The sequence below is a fragment of the Candoia aspera genome, chromosome 4 (assembly GCF_035149785.1).
Source record: "Candoia aspera isolate rCanAsp1 chromosome 4, rCanAsp1.hap2, whole genome shotgun sequence".
NCBI lineage: Eukaryota > Metazoa > Chordata > Lepidosauria > Squamata > Boidae > Candoia > Candoia aspera.
Genome location: NC_086156.1, coordinates 98065276 through 98085965, shown reverse-complemented (window position 1 = coordinate 98085965; position 20690 = coordinate 98065276). Strand labels below are relative to the sequence as shown.

The 20690-nt window shown below is 40.3% G+C and overlaps 1 protein-coding gene across 1 annotated transcript in view; it reads left to right on the top strand.

Moving 5' to 3' along the window:
• Nucleotides 1-1077: 1077 nt before the first annotated feature.
• Nucleotides 1078-20690, top strand: part of SLC6A16 (solute carrier family 6 member 16) — a 37938-nt gene continuing 18325 nt past the window's right edge. Inside the window, exons 1-5 of the mRNA XM_063301129.1 lie at nucleotides 1078-1207; nucleotides 11691-11829; nucleotides 16191-16979; nucleotides 18164-18321; nucleotides 20055-20181. Coding sequence (XP_063157199.1) covers nucleotides 16784-16979; nucleotides 18164-18321; nucleotides 20055-20181 — 481 coding nt within the window. The 5' untranslated portion in view covers nucleotides 1078-1207; nucleotides 11691-11829; nucleotides 16191-16783. The remainder of the gene's footprint in view (nucleotides 1208-11690; nucleotides 11830-16190; nucleotides 16980-18163; nucleotides 18322-20054; nucleotides 20182-20690) is intronic.

Here is a 20690-nt window from a genome sequence, read left to right as displayed (position 1 = left end):
TATAAACTATGATTTTTAATCCGCATTAGTTTTTCACAACACACTAACCTAAGTATGGTTAACTATGGCTCAGTTATGGTTCTGTGTTGTGTGTCCCTAGCTAACGCAGTTACTTCTATAAATGTGGTTCCATTACCAACAAGTCTGCCTTGTAAACATAATTTCTTTATAAGGAGATTTGAAAAAAAATATTTTCCTTTCAGATTTCCTAATGTTATACTAACAAAACATATGAATCTTCCCTTACTATGCAACCAGGATATAATACAATGACAGCTGCATTCCACTCAGAGAGTGAGCATCATATTAGGAAGTGCTGCTTTTTCACTTCACTACTTTCAAAATAGCATATTTCTTTTCCTTTTTTTTTCTTTATTGTTTCCCCTTTCATTTTCTTTAATCAAGTCCGTTTGTAAAAAAAAAAAAAAAAAGCAGCAGCTCCAAGAAAGCAGATACTCGTAGTGGAACGAATTACCTGACTGTGTGGAGGTCAAGTTAAATATAACCCTGAAAAAAATGGTGAAAGAATTTCTTGTGTAACCAATTGTAACTCACACTGTTTATAGCTGACAACAGACGTTCCAATGTAGGTCTGATTTAGGCTGCCAAACTAGGTACCGCCATTAGGTGGTAGCAAAACGTAAGCTTTGTGTATCTCACTGCTACCATCTACTGTTTGTCGCGTTTTTCGCAGCCCAGATCTGGTAGCTTTTTCCCCTAATCTGAAGGAGTCGAGGTTGGAGAAGATTTGTCGGAGGTTCTCTGAGCCGCGCCCACATGTACTCAGAATGCGTATAAGAAGCAGGGCGATGTAAAGTATGTTGACATCCCCGCCACGCGTTTTGACTGATTCACACGTCGTCCTAAGCCACGGCTTATGAACCAGATACACCCCAAACCACCAGCAAGCAATTCCACTGTGGCGGGAGTCCTCCCTGCGTTCTGTCCCTGTGCGAACTTCAAATGTGGGACCCGGATCGCCTCCCGCTTCGCCTTTAAAAAACAGGAGCAACATTGATGTTGCTGGAAAGGACGCACCTCCCCACAGCGCGAGGCGGGGACGGGGATTGGGCCTGGTTCCGCCTCGCCCCTTCCCGCCCTGAGGGCTGGCTGATGCAATGTGGCCACGCTTGCAAATAGCCCGAGACCCAGGATTTGGGCGCCTGGTGCCACGGGAGAGCTGGTAACGTCGGGATGCACAAGAACGGTAAGCCGACTCCTGTAGGGCAGAATTAGCGCGAGGTCGAAGCCGTAGGTGCCTCAGGGCGGAGGACCGGGGCAGAAGCTCCTCAGGGTAGGAGGCTGTGAACGAGGGAGAAGAAACGCAGGGGTGGCTTGAAGGCGAGAAAGTTTCCTTGTCCGGGCGGTCAGACCGCTGAGTTGGAGGCGTTAGAAAGAAAAAATAGCCAATATTATTAGCTAGTATTAGTTAATTATTATTATTAGCGGCTCATGGCTAGGACAGCTGCATGATTGAAAAGTGAAGTGTTGCAAGATAAAGCTCGCTTCCCTTTTCAGCCCATCCGTGTATCTCCACGTGCTTCTCCTGTTGGAGTTCTGTCTGCTACCTGTCAAAAAGAGCTGACGAGAGCCATAAATAGAATAAAATGAATAAGGACGTATGGGTGCCGAGGCAAAGCAGCTCTGAATAGCTCCTGATCTAGGAAAAGGGGCGGGCGGAGGGCAAAGGCTCCTACGGCGCAAAAGGTGAGGCAGGCGAGGAATTACAGTTTGAACTTCCCGAATGGTGTGTATAGGCTTTTCGTGGCATCCAGGGCTAAAGCATGTTTTGATTTATTTATACAGCTTCAGTTCTGCTTTTCTGCCCCTGCAGCACTTCTAACAGGCACTGACATTCAGCTGTAATAATTAATGCCACAGCATTGATCTGTTTTGGTGCAGAGATGGCCCAGGAAGTTATGCTTCCTGAAGGAACACTTTTTTTTCTTTAGATTTTTTTATCCCGCCTTTATTATTTTTATAAATAACCCGAGGCCGGGAACATACCTAATACTCCTTCCTCCTCCTATTTTCCCCACAACAACTCTGTGAGGTGAGTTGGGCTTAAGAAAGGTATTCCTTTCTTATGCTTAAGAAAGGAATACCTGTTACTGTACCTGTTTGACACCTGCAGGTTTATTACTATATTGTTTGGAATTTTGCTGGCTGCAAAATTTGCCAGTCAATCAATGTGCAAATGTTTTATTTTTCCTCCTTAACAGGTAAGATTTGTCATTGATCTGTTAAACAGTCTTGCATGAGGAAAAGCAAAGTGGTGGCCTTGGGTAGCAGATGGCAGGGACATGGTAAGGGGCTTGGAGTTCCCAAACATGGGTGTTAAGTTGAGGTGCGGTTCTGTCACCATGATTGCAATGTCCGCTGTTGCTGCTGGCAAAGGTAGAGTATGTGGTGCATCCAGGAACAAGAAGAAACACTTTGTCTAAATAGAGTTCTATCACAGCCCATCCATGGAGTGAAAAAAAGTTTTGGGGTTGGGTGTTTTTTTTCTTTGGAATACTATTTTTATTTAGTGGCCACTTTTAACACTTGGTCATCACTGAAATAAATAGAATCTTAGCCCTGTCAAGTGACGACTCATGCACACATACACACAAGGCATCCCCCGGTCTGTACCCTATCCACTGCATCATACTGGCTCTGTATTAAGAATTGTGCCTTTATATAGGAATTCTTAAATTATAGGTCAGAAACTCTTAGGGATTGTAAAAACATTGGGGAGGTATCAAATATATATTTTTTAAACCCCATTAGGCTTGTGCAGACAAAATGAGAACACTGTCAAGACCTGCTCTAGGTTTTGCTCCTTGTTCTGCCTCTGCAAGTCCTCAGCTGGCGGCTGGGGTACTGCAAAGATTCAGAACCCCTGTGATATATACATATAGTTTAAAAATTAATTATTAAAATTAAGTGGTGTATTTATTTCTTGGCCAATTCTAACTTCAATGAAAGCATTAGTTTTGTTCACAGAGGTGGCCACACAGTTTTAAGAATGCCTGTCTTCATGTATCTAAATGTTTTAAATAAAAAAATACCTTAACTGGTGATCCTGAACACATGCCCTACACATTGGCATAGGACCTATGTGTAGCAGTGGGGCTAGATTTGCAGTGGGGTGCAGACAGTGTTGTTTGGGTGGGAGAATCAAAGTCTGCAAGCCCATACAAAGGGGGTAGGGCTTTGATGGCAACGCCATGCCTGCCACCTTGCAGATTTCAGCCACACCTCACAGACACCCATGGGTTCAGGGATGTGTTGAACCAAACATAATAGAGTTGGAAAGACTGTCAATAGGTCAGGCACTGAGATTGGATTGTTCTTTTGATGGCAAAGGAATTAATTTCCTGTACAGACTTTCCCTGTCACAAAACGGGTATTAACTAATTGTTTAACACTAACAGCCAAATACACTTCCTACCTAAATTATGCTGTTGAAATGAAAAAAGTCTGGGATAATTAGTTGTGGGTCTAGTAGCATCTTCAAGGCAGATGGAAGTTTGTCTAAGGTTGCATTTCCATGATACGATAATCTTGGTTAGCTTTAGCCTTGGCTAGTCCTTTTTGTGTTTAGTGTATTATGCAGACTTAGAAAATTGGGTTAATTAAGAAATTGGTTCAATTAATCATGGGGAAGTGTGTTGTGCAAACACAGCCTACGGTGGGCTGTTAGTATGTGTGTTTGTGCATGTGTAAGGGAGAAAGTCTGGGAAATGTATGTGGGCAAAAGCAGAGACCGGTTTCCCACGGACTCAACAGTATTTACACACAAGCAATTGTGGTTTGGGGTTAAGGGTGGAGTACCTCTTATTCCAAAGGAACGGCAGATGTGCCCATGATGGCAATAAGAATTTAGGAGGATTGTTTCCATAGTGCAAAAGAGAGCTAGCTTGGAGGCACTTCCATCCAAGAGCTTTGGCGAAGGACTCATTCAGCGGAGGTGCATGCTACAACAGAAACTCAAACCCAGTTAGGAATTCCCTTGCAGCACTGTTTCAAGACCATTAATTATTATGGTTATTATATGCTTATTCATGGTGAGTACCTGTCTCCTGTAGGTGGTGTTAGACCCTGGAGGTGAGCTCTCAGTGACTGCCTTTGCATAACATAATCAGATTGGTTTAGTTGTCAAACTATGTTTATTCCCCATGAGAACTTGACGGGGTTCTATGAGAAACTAAGGCAAAAAAAGTTCACTCTAATGCAGCCAATTTTCTATCATTAGAGCTTTGTCTCTTGATCAGAGATCAGAAATTTTTGTCTTAACTTTCACTTAAAATTTTTGTCTTAACTTCAGAAGTTCCATGGCCTGAAAAAGTTTGAGAACCCCTGAGTTAGTTGGTTGAAATCATGTAGCACATTAAACCATCAACTAACCACATTGGTTAGGTTCACACAACACCCTGGTGATTGATTGACTGGATATATTGCCTGCCTTTTGTACAGGCGCTCAAGGCAGCATAGATAGTGCTTCCTCCTGTCTTTCCCCACAACAACTCTGTGAGGCAGGTTGGGTTTATTCATTTATTTAGAAAATGTACATGACCGTCCATCTTAAGCAAATACACCTGGGTGGCAACACGACCAGTATAAAACAACACAGGGAGGTAGGTTAAGTTAAGGGAATGATTGGCCTGAAGTCATTCAGTGAACAAAATACCTGAAACAAGGTTAAAATTACCCAGTCATTGTGTATTGTCTGAATAGAGCCAAGGTTTTCCAAGGTTGCCAATTCTCCTCTGTGCCAAATAACGTCAGGGGAGTGCATTTTGCTGAAACATTGATGGAGTTTATACAGTGCCCGTGTTTAAATGTGTCACTAATTTATGAATTATGGCATGATACACTGGACCACAAAGGGATCAACAGCCACATTTTAGTCTTGCGTGCTGTGGAACCAGGTTGGGTGGTTAGTTCGTATACAGGGCGTTGTGTGAACATTAAACATTAATTTGAGTAAACTACATTTCAGTTAACCTTGGCAAAATACTATATATCATATAAATACCACCAAAGCTTTTTTGAAACTTGACAGGCTGAGTGTGCGGTTCACTGTATTCTGTGAATCCAAGCAGCTGGGTTAATTCTGTAAACCATGGTTTAGTTACATGTGGGATAGCATACTCAATCAGGTCATACTCATTTGCTGGTGAGTCCAGGAACATGCCTTTATTTTCAATCAATTTTATTTTGGTCATAGACCACCATACAACTAGTAACATAACAATTACGCTAAAATAGAAATACAAATATACATCATATTGATAACATAAAATAAGGTAAAGATGAAATTAAGGTAAAATAGGTATTAAAAAGCAAAAGAATCCTATAAAATTACAATTAATTTTACAATGAATAATCTAAATACTATAAATAACTAGGGCAAATAACTATAAAAGGACATAAGTAATACTAGAATTTGTAAAACACTACCAGGATGTAAAGCTATGCTAGTTTATATTATCAAATCAATTTTTATTCGGTCATAGACCAGCAAATAAAACAGAAGATTCACATCTGATTAGAATAAAAGAAAAAACACTTAAATTCTAAAAAAAATCTAAGAAAAATTAGAGATATTGAGGCATGCTGTACAAATTATAGAGCAATATTTAGCTGTGGTCAGTGAAGTAAAATCAGATTGGTCTGATAGAAACAGCTTGAGATAAAAAGAATCCGAATGACCTGGATGTTTAGTAAAAAAAATTGAGATAATAATTCCTGGCGATCATCTGCATAGAGAGGACAATATAAAATGACATGTTCCATCGTTTCAATTACTCCTTTGCCACATGGGCACAGTCTTTGAACGAAAGGGATATTTCGATATCTCCCTTCAATAACAGCTGTTGGAAGGGCATTGAATCTAGCCAAAGGCCCTTCTAAATTTTGGAATCATTATGCAGCTAAGCTATCTGGCTGGTTGGAGAAGTTGTGCAGAATGGTCCAAAAAAATGTTTTTAGGTAAAACTGATACATCTGATTGTAGCTCTAAATCAATGGTCGATTGTTTGAAATCCCTTATTTTGTTTTCTTGGCAACGATGTGGAAATGATTTGCCACTGTCTTCTTAGTTTTCTTCTTCCTTCCTAGCTCTGAGATTTCTGGATGGTCTCCCATCCGAGTTCTAATCCAGTCAAACCCTCCTTAACTTATCCAAGGCCACCTGCTGTGGCATTGGCCAAGAAGTCTGGTCAGAAATGACCAGAAAGTAAAAATAGATAACTAGAGGCAATTGCCTGTAAAGTAAAGCTAATTGAACTTACAGTTAGCTGGTAAAGCAAATAAACTAAGTTGCAAAAGGCTTTGCTCAGTTTCAGCAAATGTACTGTAGATCTTGGACAGTCTGTCACCTGATGCTGGAAAATTAGGTGTCTGATGGCTCGTGGAAGCTTATGTCTTTTAATAAAATTTGTTAGTTGGAAGAGACGCTATCAGAGTCCTTCTGAGTTTTGACATTGTAGAATAAAACGGTTCTCCTCCTGCAGCGTCTATCCCCTGGTGCTAGCAATCTACGCAGAAGTGAGCCACACGGAATTAAATGGGGCTTCGTTGCATTGTGCACCTAGAATTATAGTCTCAGCTGCCTGGTGACCACTTTTATGAAACCAGAAGGAAAACAAAGCTGATAATCAGAAAGGCCAATCTGAGAATTAGGATTTAGAAGGGGAATAGGAGCAAGGGGGGAACAATCTTAATATCTAGTAGTCTCCTAATCTAAGACAGAGGTATAATTGGCAGGTTGATGATTTGTGTCACCTTCTTTTTAAGGAGTGCTTTTAAAGTGACAGAGGGCTTCAGTGCCAAGGCTTGTAGGTCACATTGTAACATGATTCTGAACTGGGCACAAGAAGGTGGGTGGTACAGAGGTTTTGGAACTGGCTCTGGGTCTAGGACTCTGCCACTTCAGATTGGAGAAAGATGTGAGCTGCGGACATACGGCATGCAGCAGAAATATATGGGCTTTAGCAAACTGAATTCCAGACTCTGGGGCTGGCTGCATGCAGCACTCTGAACCAGGCTGCAAAGGGGTTAATTGTAGTTCAGTATGTTACTGCAACCCACCTGCTACCTTTGCATATTGTGAGAACTAGCTATTGATTTAAGACATAATATGGTTGTTTTGTTACAGCGTTGCATCTGAACATGCAAACCCATATGAAGGGGTTCTACCAACCCAGCCTTTCTGTCTGGGCTGAGTCAATATGAATGGAGAGAACCATTCCTCCCCTGAAAATGTATTATAGTTCTGTTATTTAAAGCCTCCTATGAAATTTTGTGCATGCTTTTTCCAAGTGGCCAAAATGTATGGGTATCACCAGTGACAGCAGGGACCTGCCCTCAGAGGATATTGACTGCTGCCAAATTCAGTACCCTGGCAAACATTTTTCCATCTTCTGTGGACATAAACGCAGCCACATGCAGGCATGTTCAGCTGCAAGAAGGTATCACTAAAGCAGGAAGAAAATACGGGATTTGGATGAGGTTTGTAGAACATGCACAGTAAAGAATGGATCTGTATTTAAATATTAAAATATTTATTAGTATGTTACTTTGGAAAGCTCAATCCTGGGAGAGCTAGAGTAGGCTGATAGAGGGACTGGTTTCCACATCCATCGAGGCCCAGCATGTTTGCTTCTTTGTAGTTTAGTGTGTTGTGTGAGCTCATCCGTTGTGGTTTCCAGGCCACAGCTTAGTGTGGCATGTGCACCTAGCTTCTCTCCAGTCCTGCTCTGATGTTCTAACCACCATACTGTGCTGACTCTTGCTAAAAGGGGTCTGATGCATTACAAAATAAAATTAGCTTATTGCCAGCATGCCCTTAGCATATTTGTAGCTGACTTCATATCACTGAAAACCTGTTCAAGAGGAATCTGACTGCCTGAGGCCATAAACAGATGGAATTGTTTCTTTTAAAAAAACAACAAACCAACCGTTTGTTGGGTCCTACCTCTGGGAAACATTTGGGAATAAAGACAAGAGACCGATGAGTATCTTTTGTTGTTAAGATGTATTGGATTGATATTGTCAGGGACTGGCAGAATCCCATGCCAGTGGGACCAGAGGACCCACTGAGGACCAGAGCTGGTGTGTCCTGAGCCTGTGGTGTTGCAAGGGTCCCCTTCAGCTCTTCATCCCCTCTCTTTCTAGTCATCTTGGTCTAGGTGTTCCATGTCTGGGCTGCAGAGATCCAGATGACCATTAGATGGCAGCAAAGGGATAATTTTGCTGCTTCTAGTGGTCATCTGAAGCTTTGAAGGCCAGATATGATGTGCCCAACTTGATCTAAGCCAGTTCCCATTGCAGTCCCAAAGGAGAACTTTGAGCCAACAACTCCATTACTGCTTGTTCACCCGCATTTTTTCTTTGGAGAAAGCAAGGAAGGAAGTGCCAAGGCACTGAGAGGACTACTGCAGCAGCCAGTGCTGCATCATCAATTGTGTCAGCTTTCTGTACATGGCTGGAATTGTGTGAAAAACTCAGCCACAACCTGGCTGACTATGTTTTACCTTCATATGTTGTGTGCACTCAACCCACGTGGTCACTCTGTGGTTCACTGTACCATGCAAGCCTAGAAAATTGAGCAATAGAACTGTGCAGCTCTTGTGATTTGCAAGGAAAACAGTTATTTGGAGCACCCAGGGGCCCACATGTAATACCTGTCTGCCTTTCTTGAAGGCAGTGTGTCTTTACCTAGGACTGTATAGCGTCTCTGAAGGTTGGCCACACAATGTGGGGAAAAAATACAGCTGCTTTAAGGGGTTGGAGAGGGGTGTTGCATCTATGTGGTTGGGTGCTTCCTCAAACTGGCTTAGAAAGAGGTAGCTAGCAGCTAAAGGAAGGAGAAAGCAAAGCTATTGAGGGAAGCCCCCCTCCAAGGATAACTTCTCCCCCGCCCCCCGGTTATCTTCACTAAGCTCATCCCTTTAAACTGTATTTATTACTTCAGGATAGGGGACTTCATGACATACTGACGAGAATTATCTAGCAGCCATAAATAAAGTAGTAGTAACAAGCCATCATAATACACAATTTCATGAGAAAACGGGAGAAGCAAAGAGGTGGGTCTACACAACACATTTAAGTCAAAAAATAAACCATGTCCTGATGATTGTGCAGACCCAGACATTATGGGTCACCAATATCATAAGAGAATTGTGATTTTAATGAGGATATCCTTGGTATTGGTTCCTTCCATAAATAAATAACCAATAACTTATCAATCTGTTTAAAATATTTGAGTGGAACCAAACTCAAGGTTTATCTGACCATGGTTTACTTAAATTATATTAAATAATATCCCCGAAATCTGGAATCTCTCAAAAATCTCAGAAAATTGGGCTTGGATATATTGGATATATTTTGCTTGGACTGTTGTAAAAAGGTTATTATGTACCCCTGAAAGAAAGCTTATATTCCAGACTCTAAAATAATTGGCTTAATGAAATTGGTCATCTCTCCTGAATTAGCTTTGTATTTAAAGAGACACAGAACTGGACAATACGATTTCATTTGGTCTGGATTTAATTTACTGTCCAAAAATTGAATCATAATGATGAAATTGAAAAATGTAACATTTCAATACCTCACCATACATTTTTATTAATGGTTTTTCTTTATATATGTATTTCTGGGGAAGGGTAATTAAAAAAATAGTGCAAAAACAGCCTAAATGTTTAACACATCCATGAGTTATTTCCTACATGCTACTTATTCTCCTTATACATGAAACCTTTGCCCACTAAAAATACAGGGAACACTACATACACTAATACACAATTAGTTGCTGCACTCGTTGCTTCAGATGGTTGTTTATGCAGTAATGTCCTTTCTTTATAATTCACCAGGAGGAGACAGCCTTTACTAGCTGGTGGGTTCATTTGGAGTGTTGGCCACATTGTGGGCTCTCTCACCAAATGGCTGCCATGTTACAAAATGGCCCCAAAACACCTATTTACTGAAAGTCAGTGGGTGACATAGTTCACCACCATCTCATCCAGACTGCACCATTCCAGGCACGGTGGGTGCAAGAGAGGGGCTGATGGCCCTTCTACATGTTTGTGCAAATCACTATCTCATAAGCTATACATGGCCTCAACAATAAAAGGTTTCAGGCAGACCCTAAAATTATTTAATTTCCAATGGCTTTTTCTTTTGTGTTGTTCTTCCTGGGATGAAATGGAAGTAAAACACTTCATGTAATCTATAGTTATGTGTTGCACCTTGGCATACTGCTTTTTATTTATTAAATAGCTGAAGTTTTTAATTAAGTTTACTAATATAATCAAAAAAGCAGGAAACATAGAAAAAGCAAGTTGTAAATAAAAAGATTTAGAAGCACAGTAAAATTAACAAAAAAATGGCATGGATATAAATTTACATATTAAAATATATCAATTTGAAAGTTGGAATTGGTGTTAAAATAAATCAATATTACAATCAGATTATTGTACAGTAATTTACAACCTTAGACAGTACAAATGGATTTATAAATTATAACCCAAGAAAAATAATAAGTTCTGAAAAATTTAACAATTTAGCGAATCACAAAAAGGGGGGGAAATTTGATGTTTAGATTAGATGTTATAATCTTATATTAGGAGAAACCCAGAAATAACAGATTTGTTTTTTATATATGAAGTTGTTTTGATATTGATGCATACTTCCATAACTTAATTTGCCATTTTTCTTCAGAGGGAACAATTCATGCTTTCAGTAAGAAGCATAGAGTATTCTAGCAGCTGTTGCTACACCCAGTTCAATATATTTTGTAAGAACATAAGGTTTAATAGTAGTTTGTAAAAAGATAACAGGCAGAAAAGAAAAATCCATCTTTAACCTTTAATCCACCGTTTTTATATACCTAAATCCATCTCGTTCTATTATAAATCGTTTTCCAGAATTGTTGTGCCTTACAATGCTGCTACCAAATGTGGAAGAATGATCTAAGCTGGCTATTGCATTTCCAATATTTTTTAGAATATAAGTGCAATATTAACTGTAAAGGTTATATTTTTCTTAATATTGCATTATCAATTGTTCTGTTCAAATTCTGCATCCATTTGATCATACGGTCTAAACTTGTTCACTTTCTGAACTATACTTCAGCAGCATCTTAATGATCTGAGTTTTGTGTGTTAAGTTTTGTATGATATGTTTTTCAAATTTGGTCAAATCTTATTTTGATAATTCCTTTAGGACTATTCAAACATACTAAAACCAATGAGTTGGCTCTTACCATTCTGAGAGAGAATCTCAAAGGACTTCATCTTTGTTTCATTAATAATAAAGTCTTGCAATCTGTATAAATTTTTTCCCCATTGGTCAAATTTCTTTGTACATTCTCCTTCATAAAGATAAATATTTAATATCAAAGCAAGTGGTGGTAAATCTGGACTAATTCTTTTTCTGTATTTATCCCATACTTTTAGCATACCACTTAATGATCCCTTATGTATTTTTTTTATTTGTATGAGATCAAAGATTTCTGTACTGACCATGGTCAGATAGTCAATATTGTTTTTAAATGGTTCTTTTACTGAAATTTGAGAGAGTGTTCCTGTGTCATTTTATGTATCTTGTAAGGCCTTTGGCATTTTAATGGCAAGTATCCAAATAAATGAATGAATTTCTGGATGAGAACTGTTGACTTAAGGTTGTTACCCTGCTTTCAGAGACCACTGCACCACAGCAATTTAGTTTATGAACCAAAGAAGCCAAAAGCTGAGAAAACAGATGAAGGTGGACACGCTGCCCTGAAGCATATTTGCCTACTGTATACTTGGGTGATCACATGAAAAGCCTGCTTCGTACGTAAGTACACGGACCTTGTGCCCTTATGAGTAAATGGGATTTAATTGGAGCCAGCATTATATTTGTAACCTTTTATCATCAGTGAAACAGAATCAAATCATTAGTTGTAATGGTATGTGGGAAAGACCTTGGGAGACGGGGCAAAGAGATGCTGCCTACGGAACAGTCAGATAAGAGACAGCAAAGCCCACAGCTGCAGAATGGACAGGGCAAGGGGCTCAGAAGGGACCCTTCCTAACTTCTCAGGCTGTAAAGGAGACGGCAGGAGAATTGCACTTTCAGACTTGCAAGATTCTGTTAATGTAGCTTTGCAATAAAGTAGAATTAGGATATCTGGTCATGTTTCCTATCCGGTCTACCTGGTAAGGCTGACATTAGTTAAGCAAACCCAGGATTGTTTATTCTAACTGCCAGGGACTCCTTTAGGCAAAGATAATTATTTCCACAGGCCTTTTAACAGAGCTTGCTTGAACTGGAAATACTCAGGACTAAACCTAAGGTTTGGGCATTGCAAAATAGAAGATTATAGATCTGTGGTAGAGCACCTATATTGCACACCAAAGATCCCAGGTTCCATTCTTGACATCTCCCCAGATGGAAATGTCAGGAATCAAACACAGAACCTAATTAGAAATGTGCATGTTCATTAAGTTGGCCTGCTTTTCTTAAAAATAAAATACAGGTGAGGGGACTTGGACTTACACCCCACCTAACATTCTGCTACAGTTTCCTCTCATTCCAGATTTCTGCTCACTTGCAGTATCAGAAATGAACTGAGGAAAGATCACTCCAAGCTAAAGAATATTTGCAGCTAAGGAGGAGCTGTACCTTCATGCTAGGGCCTTTCCTTATACCATACATACATGTATGCATGTGTGTATACATGTATGTGTGGATATGCGTGTTTATTATTTTTCTACATGCATGTATGTGTATATGCGTTCATGTGTGTACACACACACAATCAAATAGCTGCTGGCATATCTAATTCAGCTACTACTATTAGGTAACATCAACTTATTTATACCAGGTCTGAAAAAATTGTCCAGGTTTCACTATTCTTATTAAATTCAGAAGGCAGGGATGGAGCCTGGAGTGATCTGCAAAATACATTCAAGTCTTTTCTACTGAGGGTCGAGCTATGGTTTCTCCTAGCCTTATCTATCAAAGATTAAATGTTCAGTTAAATGTCCCCTGGATGCTTTTGCTTATGGAACCAACTGCTAAATCATGTGAAAGCTCTTTTGTAATTGAGCAGCCACAAACACACTGTCTTGCTTCATAATTTAATGTAAGGTAACGGCCTTGAAGGACCGTCATTTGTGTAATTTGCAGGCATAAAGATAAAAAAGTCTCTCGTAATTTGCAGGAGATTAAGGTTAGCAAACAAGGCTGTGGAGTATTTGCAGAGGACAACTGGAACTTGTTGCCTTGTTTCAGGGCTGCCCCTTTTTTGAATTCCTCATCCCCTGTGAGCTGGCACCCATTGCTGCCTTTCATACCTGACCTTGGCTTCCCTTGTTCCATGAAGGTTAGACCAACCTCAGTTTCTCATTGTAGGGAGTAATGAGATTTTTGCGTAGGTATTGGCACTGGAAAAAAAAGAGGGCAGAGAACAAAGGCTCACTACTAAGACAAAGCCAGGCTTGTTGGTTGGAATTAACTTTCCTCATGGAGATTGCTCACTCTTCCTCCCACTCTTTCTGTGAGATAGAGATATGATGCAAGCAAATTCAGGGAATTTTCTAGATGGGCATAAAGAAGTGATGAGACTGGATCAGTGGTTCTTTGAGTCTAGTTCATCTACATTTTCTACCAGTTTTGCAATTGATAACTGGGTGCTCCCTAGTATGGCAAATAGAATTTCTAGTTTTTATTTACTAGTTTTGCTATTATTACTCTTATTTTTATGTGGGTCTTCCAACACTTCCATGAATAGTATAGCAAAAATAATAAAAACAATTTTCTGGGAAAGCAATTTAATAAAAATAATCAGTAATAAAACAGACACCCATAAAGCAAAACAAAACAACAGGAATGCAATAATTAAAAACAGAATTCATTTAAGAGAGTGCTTCATCCTATGGAATTGCTATACTGATAGTGCTTCAGTAAACAATATCTTCAGTTGTCATTAAAAGCTAAATAGCATGGGATGGCAACTGTACTTCCTCTGGAAGAAAATTCCATAGTGGGGTGGCCCAACTCCTAGTTGCTGCATTGTTGACCGGACCAATCCATTGGGCTATGAGGATCACTTCCCCAGCTGATCTGAGTGCATGGTTGGATGCCCTTTGTGGAGGGAAGAGTCAGTCTTTTAAATGCTGCTTAATTAAATAATCCTGAGTTCTTTAGGCTTGACAGACTAATGTCAGCTCCTTCACTTGGGCTCCACAAAGCACTTTGAGTATTTGTATTGTATGGTCCTATTTGGATACCCCATTTACCAATTGAATAGTTGCATGCTGCACCAGCTGGAATTTCTCTTTCTTAAAAGGAACCTCCTGGTAGAGAATGTGACAGCAGTCCAATTGTGAGACATTATTAGGGCCTGAACTATTGAAGTCAAGTTATTTTAGTGTAGGGAAGGCTGTAGCTGATGAACCAAGGCATTGGTGATCTCTGCTGCTGAGATAATGCTCTGCTGACAGCATAAAAGCAGGAAGTGGCTCATTTTCAGCAGAAAAATTGGGGGTTAGGAGGAGCACAGAAGGGAGTGCCAGGAGCTGGGCTGGAGGTGATAAGCTTTATTTTAGAATAGATGGAGATGTTTTAAAAAATGAGGTCAGAATATGCAGAAGTGAAAAGTGGGAAGGTTTTGTCTAGGATTATAAAGGAGAACAAGAAAGTACCAAGAAGTAGCTATGTAAATCTCATTGATGGTGACTGTAAAAGACCAGTCTGATCTCCCTCAATGAAATGTACATAGCGACTGCTTGGTCCTTTTTTATTCTCCTTTATATTTTAAAAGACTTAAGAGGAAATAGATGTAGACAATTTATTCTTGTTTATTGCTAGCTTGCCCTTCTGATCTGAATAGACTTTCTTTAAAGCTTCTAGTTCTAGTAAAAAGAAATAACTGAAGTGTTTTTGACAGTTTTATCTGTAGAAAAAAATTTAAAAGGGTCTGGCTAGGGACAACTTCCAACAATTGGGGGAAAGGATTGGATATCTTTATCCAACATGGTAAATACAGGTTTTTCTTGAAGATAAGTCTGCTCCCTGCTTCCTATTTTCCCCCTAACAGATGGAGAACTTGCTCACATTTTCTTTTTCCACCCATAGTTGTTTTGTGAGAGCTAACTCTTCTTTCCCAGCCACAAACAGTCATTCTGTTTATTTAGAGAGAAAAAAGAAACTTTCAAATTTACCAGGACATTTTGTAAAACATCTAAATTATACATGCTTATGTCAATTTGAATAATTCTAGAAACCAAAATGAGGAGAAGAAGAATGCACACTTTGATGCAGCTCGAATCCCTCTGACCAAAATGGATAGATGTCCAAAACAGGGGTTTGAAAAGCACTTTGTGCTGGGGAACTTTTGACTCTAAAGAAGCACTTTTCCCACTTTGTGGCAACGAATACTTGCTTAAGCTTCTCATGTTCAGAAATTAAGAAGCAGTTCCAGAGCAGGCAAGGGCTTGATCTATCTGTCCCTCTGTTTATCATACTTTCCCTTCATTTCCAGGCAAAAATTGTCTCCCAGATCTTCACACACACACACACACGCATGCACACAAATCAAAATTCAGAAATGCAGTACTCTGCAGAATTGACTTTTGTGCATCAGTTAAAATTGGGCATGGGTCCTATCCTGAGGGTTGTCAGCCAAAAGTCTAGATGGGCAAAAGATACAAGAATGGGAAGGGAGATCAGTTTGATATTGCCAAAACAAACTGGTAAGTTGTTAGCAGAACATTCTACGCCGTTGGGGCCAGCCTGAATTTTCTTTGAAGATTTTCCTCTTCGGACGTAGTTGCTGATACAATTATTGGCACCTTGTAGTCCTTTCTCCAGTGCTACATCAGAGGTACTTTCTCCTTGGAACAGAGTACATTTACTTTTGGATACTGAAAGCAGATTCCCTTTCTGGCCATGGCCAGGCTGATCTTCCCCATGCTGGCTGGGGAATTCTGGGAGTTGAAGTCCACACATCTTAAAGTTGCCAGGATTGAGAAACACTGATCAAGAGGAAGGAGGCATCTGGCCAGTCTCTGAGTTTGGGGAATGTTTCTGTTTTCCCAGACTGGTGTTTCTAGAACCTGGACTGTGGCCCCTGAATTAACCTTACATTTCAACAAACCATTTGGGGTGGTGGTGTTGTCCATTCATTTAGCCTTTCTCGTCTCTTTTTCTAGATTTGAAGCCCTTTGCTTTTGAAGAACGTCAGGAAGTATGAGTGTGTACATACGTCATATTACACGTGCAGCTCATTAAGCCAAATAGATAGTATGCAGGTATACAAAGTGAGCCAAAACACATTTGATAGGCTATGACTGAAGACAGATAAGTTCACTGAAATATCTGCTAAACACATAATCAAAAACTCCTTGTGTTGTGCTAAGATAAATTGCCAGTGTGATATATACTGGTTTTATTTCGTAGTTATACTTAGGACATTGCTAATGCCTTTGTAGCTGTGAGGACAAAAGGTATGGCTGTTTGCATATACTAGATACATGATGTGTGAATGTGCACTTCCTAGCAAATAAGGGATCTATTTGTCAGTGTGCAGGGAGTCTACACGCATGGAACAGTGTACTTACATTTTTTCTGAAAAGCATGTCTACTAGATCAGGCATTGTATGGGAAGAGTGAGATCTGCGAGACGAAATACTAGTGTGTGAATCTGCAAAGAACATAAATTCTAGGTCAGTTTGTGTGTGTGTGTGTGTGTGTGTGTGTGTGTGTGTACACATTGGTGTGTTTGGGTTACATATTCCCTCCCTTGATGGAGAAATCCAAAGCAGACCTAGAGGCGGCTGGAAACTCTGAGAGTGAATCCCATCAAGATCTTCTGCCTGAGGAACCAGCTGCCCGCCCTACCTGGGGATCAAAGGCTCAATATATCCTTGCCCAGGTTGGCTTTTCTGTTGGACTCGGCAACGTCTGGCGTTTCCCCTACCTGTGTCATCAAAATGGTGGAGGTGAGTTGACTTGGGTAGGTCTGCCAAAATTGGGACTTGGACTAATGCAATTTCTAAGAAATTACGGCTTCTCACAAATGACTCCAAAGTGGCAGATTATACAGCCCTTTTATAATTGGGGTATCTTCTTCCTTTTACTACTGTAGATGCACACAATATATGCAACTTAGATACTCAGTTCCCTGTAAATGGAAAAGGAATGGTTTTCTGAGTCACAGTACAAATTTGAGAAATAGTAAATAGACCACCTTAGCCATTTGGACAAAACCAGGCAGAGAACTGAAGTGGTGCATCTGCTGCAGAACACATTCTCCATGATTTAGATACTTATTCTTCTGGTAGGTGTATTGGCAGACCCTGGGTTTTCACAGTGCTGGTTATCTAATTGCCCAGGACAAACTTACAAGGCTACCACACACTCACTTTCCAAACAGCATTGTGTGAAGTTGGTCCTTTTGACGGTCAAGAAAACTCTCTCTCTCTCCCTTTCTAAAACATTTGGAAACAGTATTTTTAAACAATCTTTTTTTTAACAATAACAATGAATCTGCCTTATACCGGATCCATTTCATCAGCTTTAGAGTGCTTCAGCACCTTAAGAGGTATAAATGTCTAGTTAGACAATCTTGCCAGATGCTTAAGAAAAAAAAGTGGCACAGGAGGACAATAGAGGCATAATGCAAGAGACATTCAGAATGCGATCCATGAGGTGTGTGCATCTCTCAAGAGAAGTGAAGGGCAAAAGGCATATTTAAAGGAGAAGATCCATGCAGTAGCAAGCAAGAGCAGGATTTAGGGTATGCTTAGCTTGCTGAGAGCCAGTCGGGTGTAGCGGTTAAGGCACCAGGCTAGAAACCAGGAGACTGTGAGTTCTAGTCTTGCCTTAGGCACGAAGCCAGCTGGGTGACCTTGGGCCAGTCACACACACTCAGCCCTAGGAAGGAGGCAATGGCAAACCAATTCTGGAAAATCCTTGTCAAGAAAACTGCAGGGACTTGTTCAGGCAGTCACCAGGAGTCAAAAACTGACTTGAAGGCATGCACACACACACAAAAAATGTGCTAGTTTGCTGGTGCATTGGTCTTTCCCCTTAGTTTTGCCTGTTTCATACCAGAGGGGACTGGAATCTCTAACATGAATTGTTGGATGGATGCTGCAGCTTTATCTTGCCTCTTGCTGGACAGGTGCTTTTCTGCTGCTGTATCTGCTGCTCCTCTTAATCATTGGGATCCCTCTCTTCTTCCTGGAGCTAGCAGCTGGGCAGATTATCCGACAGGGCAGCATTGGCGTCTGGAAGCATATCAGCCCCCGCCTAGCAGGCATTGGCTTTGCAAGCTGTGTGGTGAGTGCCATATAGCCATTCTTCTAAATTTGGTATTAATTTATATGTCTTGAAAAAAAGAAAAAGCCCTTCAGAATGAACCAACCTGTGAGGAAGATATTAATTGGTTAATCTTTCTGGTAATCAAAAGGAACTTTTTTTACTCTTCTTAACCTGTGCATCTCCCCTGTTGGTTAGGAATGTTTAGCCTCTGCCACCTATGTGCATATTCCTAGGGTCTAAAAAAGAGACTATATAAAATCAGACGAAGGATTTATCAACTATGGGTGGGCACAGTGTGTGGCCCTCCAGATGTTAATTGAATTTCGTCTCCCAGCATACATAACCATTGACTGTACTGGTTGGTGATGCTAGGAGTCATTGTTAGAAGTATCTGGACAGCCACATGCTCTGCATCCATGAGAGGCTGCACCTGCTTCTCACACTAGCCAGCAAGGAAACATACAAGGAAGATTTGAAGAAGTCGGTCTTCTGCTGCTACTATTCCTCCCACCCCCTTTGAACTGGTATTCCAAGTTAAGAATGTGAAGTTTCCATTGAGCTCATATAACCAATAGAGTTGTCTCCTGTGGAATTGTCTAGGTCCATAGTAGAAACCATTTATGATGGTGACTATCAGCATGTGCTGACTATCACTATGTTTGGTAAAAATAAATTCTGTAATTATTTTACCTCACTAGCATCAGAATAATGGAAGCGTTGTAGAAAATGCCCCTAGCTCTGGTTTTGTGGCAGATTGGCCCATTGTCAGACTGAGACCATTGATGTAAACAGACATAGTTAGCGTTCTCTACTAAATTCCTACAGGGCCTCATCCTGAAGCAGTTACATCTTCATACAGGGACTACACTCTGCCTGTAGACAAAACTATACTTTCAGTTTTTAAAAACGCGTTTAACAAATATGTTTACCATATGACACTTCTTTTTATAGAAAAAGTAGCTATGGGATTGAGTGGAGAAGTGGAGAATCCAGATTATTGTGTAGGGCACTGTTTTTTAACCTTGGCAACTTTAAAATGTGTGAACTTCAGCTCCCAGAATTCCCCAGCAAGCATAGTTCTGGGAGCTGAAGTCCACACGTCTTAAAGTTGCCAAGGTTGAAAAACAGTAGTGTAGGGGGAAGGGGTTGATGGAGAAGGAGAGAATCCCGATTGTGACTATTGTATAGGAGGAAGGGGTTAACTGCTTCTCCCCCAAATGTGCCTTGAAAAGCAAATACCTTTTTCCTACTGAAAATTGCCCCCAATCTGTACTGCAAAATAACTCTTAAACAGAGGTGCATAACCTGAAGTCCTTGGATTATATGTGGTCCCAAAACCATTTGTGACATTCCATATAGGGTCTCAGTGTCTTCAAATGTTTTCAGATTGTGGTTTTTTTTAATGTGACAGAAGAGGAAGGACTGGAGAGCTACCTTATTGAAACTATTTAATTTTAATTAATGAAACATAAATGAAGTCAAACCTAATTTAGCTTTTGTGGTGGCCTACTGCCTACTGCTTGGAGTATAATCCTCAGGCTGCCAGTCCCTCTGTCTGGAAGGAGTTGCATGTGTCTCTTTGGGGGAAAAAATTGTTTCAGAAGAAGTTTAGCATGTTGTAAACACATTTCTTTTCAAACATTTTTGACATAATCCGTAGTTTATCTGCATGTGGTTGCTCTTTATCAAGGGCAGCTGCATCCTTGCTCAGGGACAATGTGGAACACTGATTTATTTTGCTTTCCCTTTAGGTGTGTTCCTTCGTTGCCCTATATTATAATGTCATTATTGCATGGAGTCTTTTCTACTTGGGTAACTCTTTCCAGTTTCCCCTTCCATGGAGTAATTGCCCAGGAGCCGAAAACGAAACAGCCGTAGGTAAGTGGGAACACATGAACCAACAGGCATACCTGGGCTTTTCTTCTTGTGGCATAACTTAAAGACATCTCTGCACCCTGGAATTATGCTGCTTTTAACAAGGATTCCTCCACTCAGTTCCCAACCCTGGAGCCTGGGGTGGCACTATGGTTTTCTAGCTGTTTCCCTCCCAACTGAAGACAAGTTCCAAATTCTCCTAAGGCTCCTTAAAATACTGATATCAAAATATCAGGAGTTAGTCGAGTAGCTCAATTCCAATGGTGGTTTGGCAATTATAGGATGACTCCAACTCAAAGGAAAAGCATGTTTTTCACGCAAAATTTCTAAGCAGGCCTGAGAAGAATGCTTTTGAATCACAGACAACTGCTATTAATCAATGTGGACAAAAAAGAGACAGACAGACTAGTGGTCTGGTATAAGGCAGGCATATACTGTTTAATCTTACTATCTACCATGAAAGAATATGGAAGTGGAAGATGGGAAGTAAATCAGTCGTCTGAGCTGATACA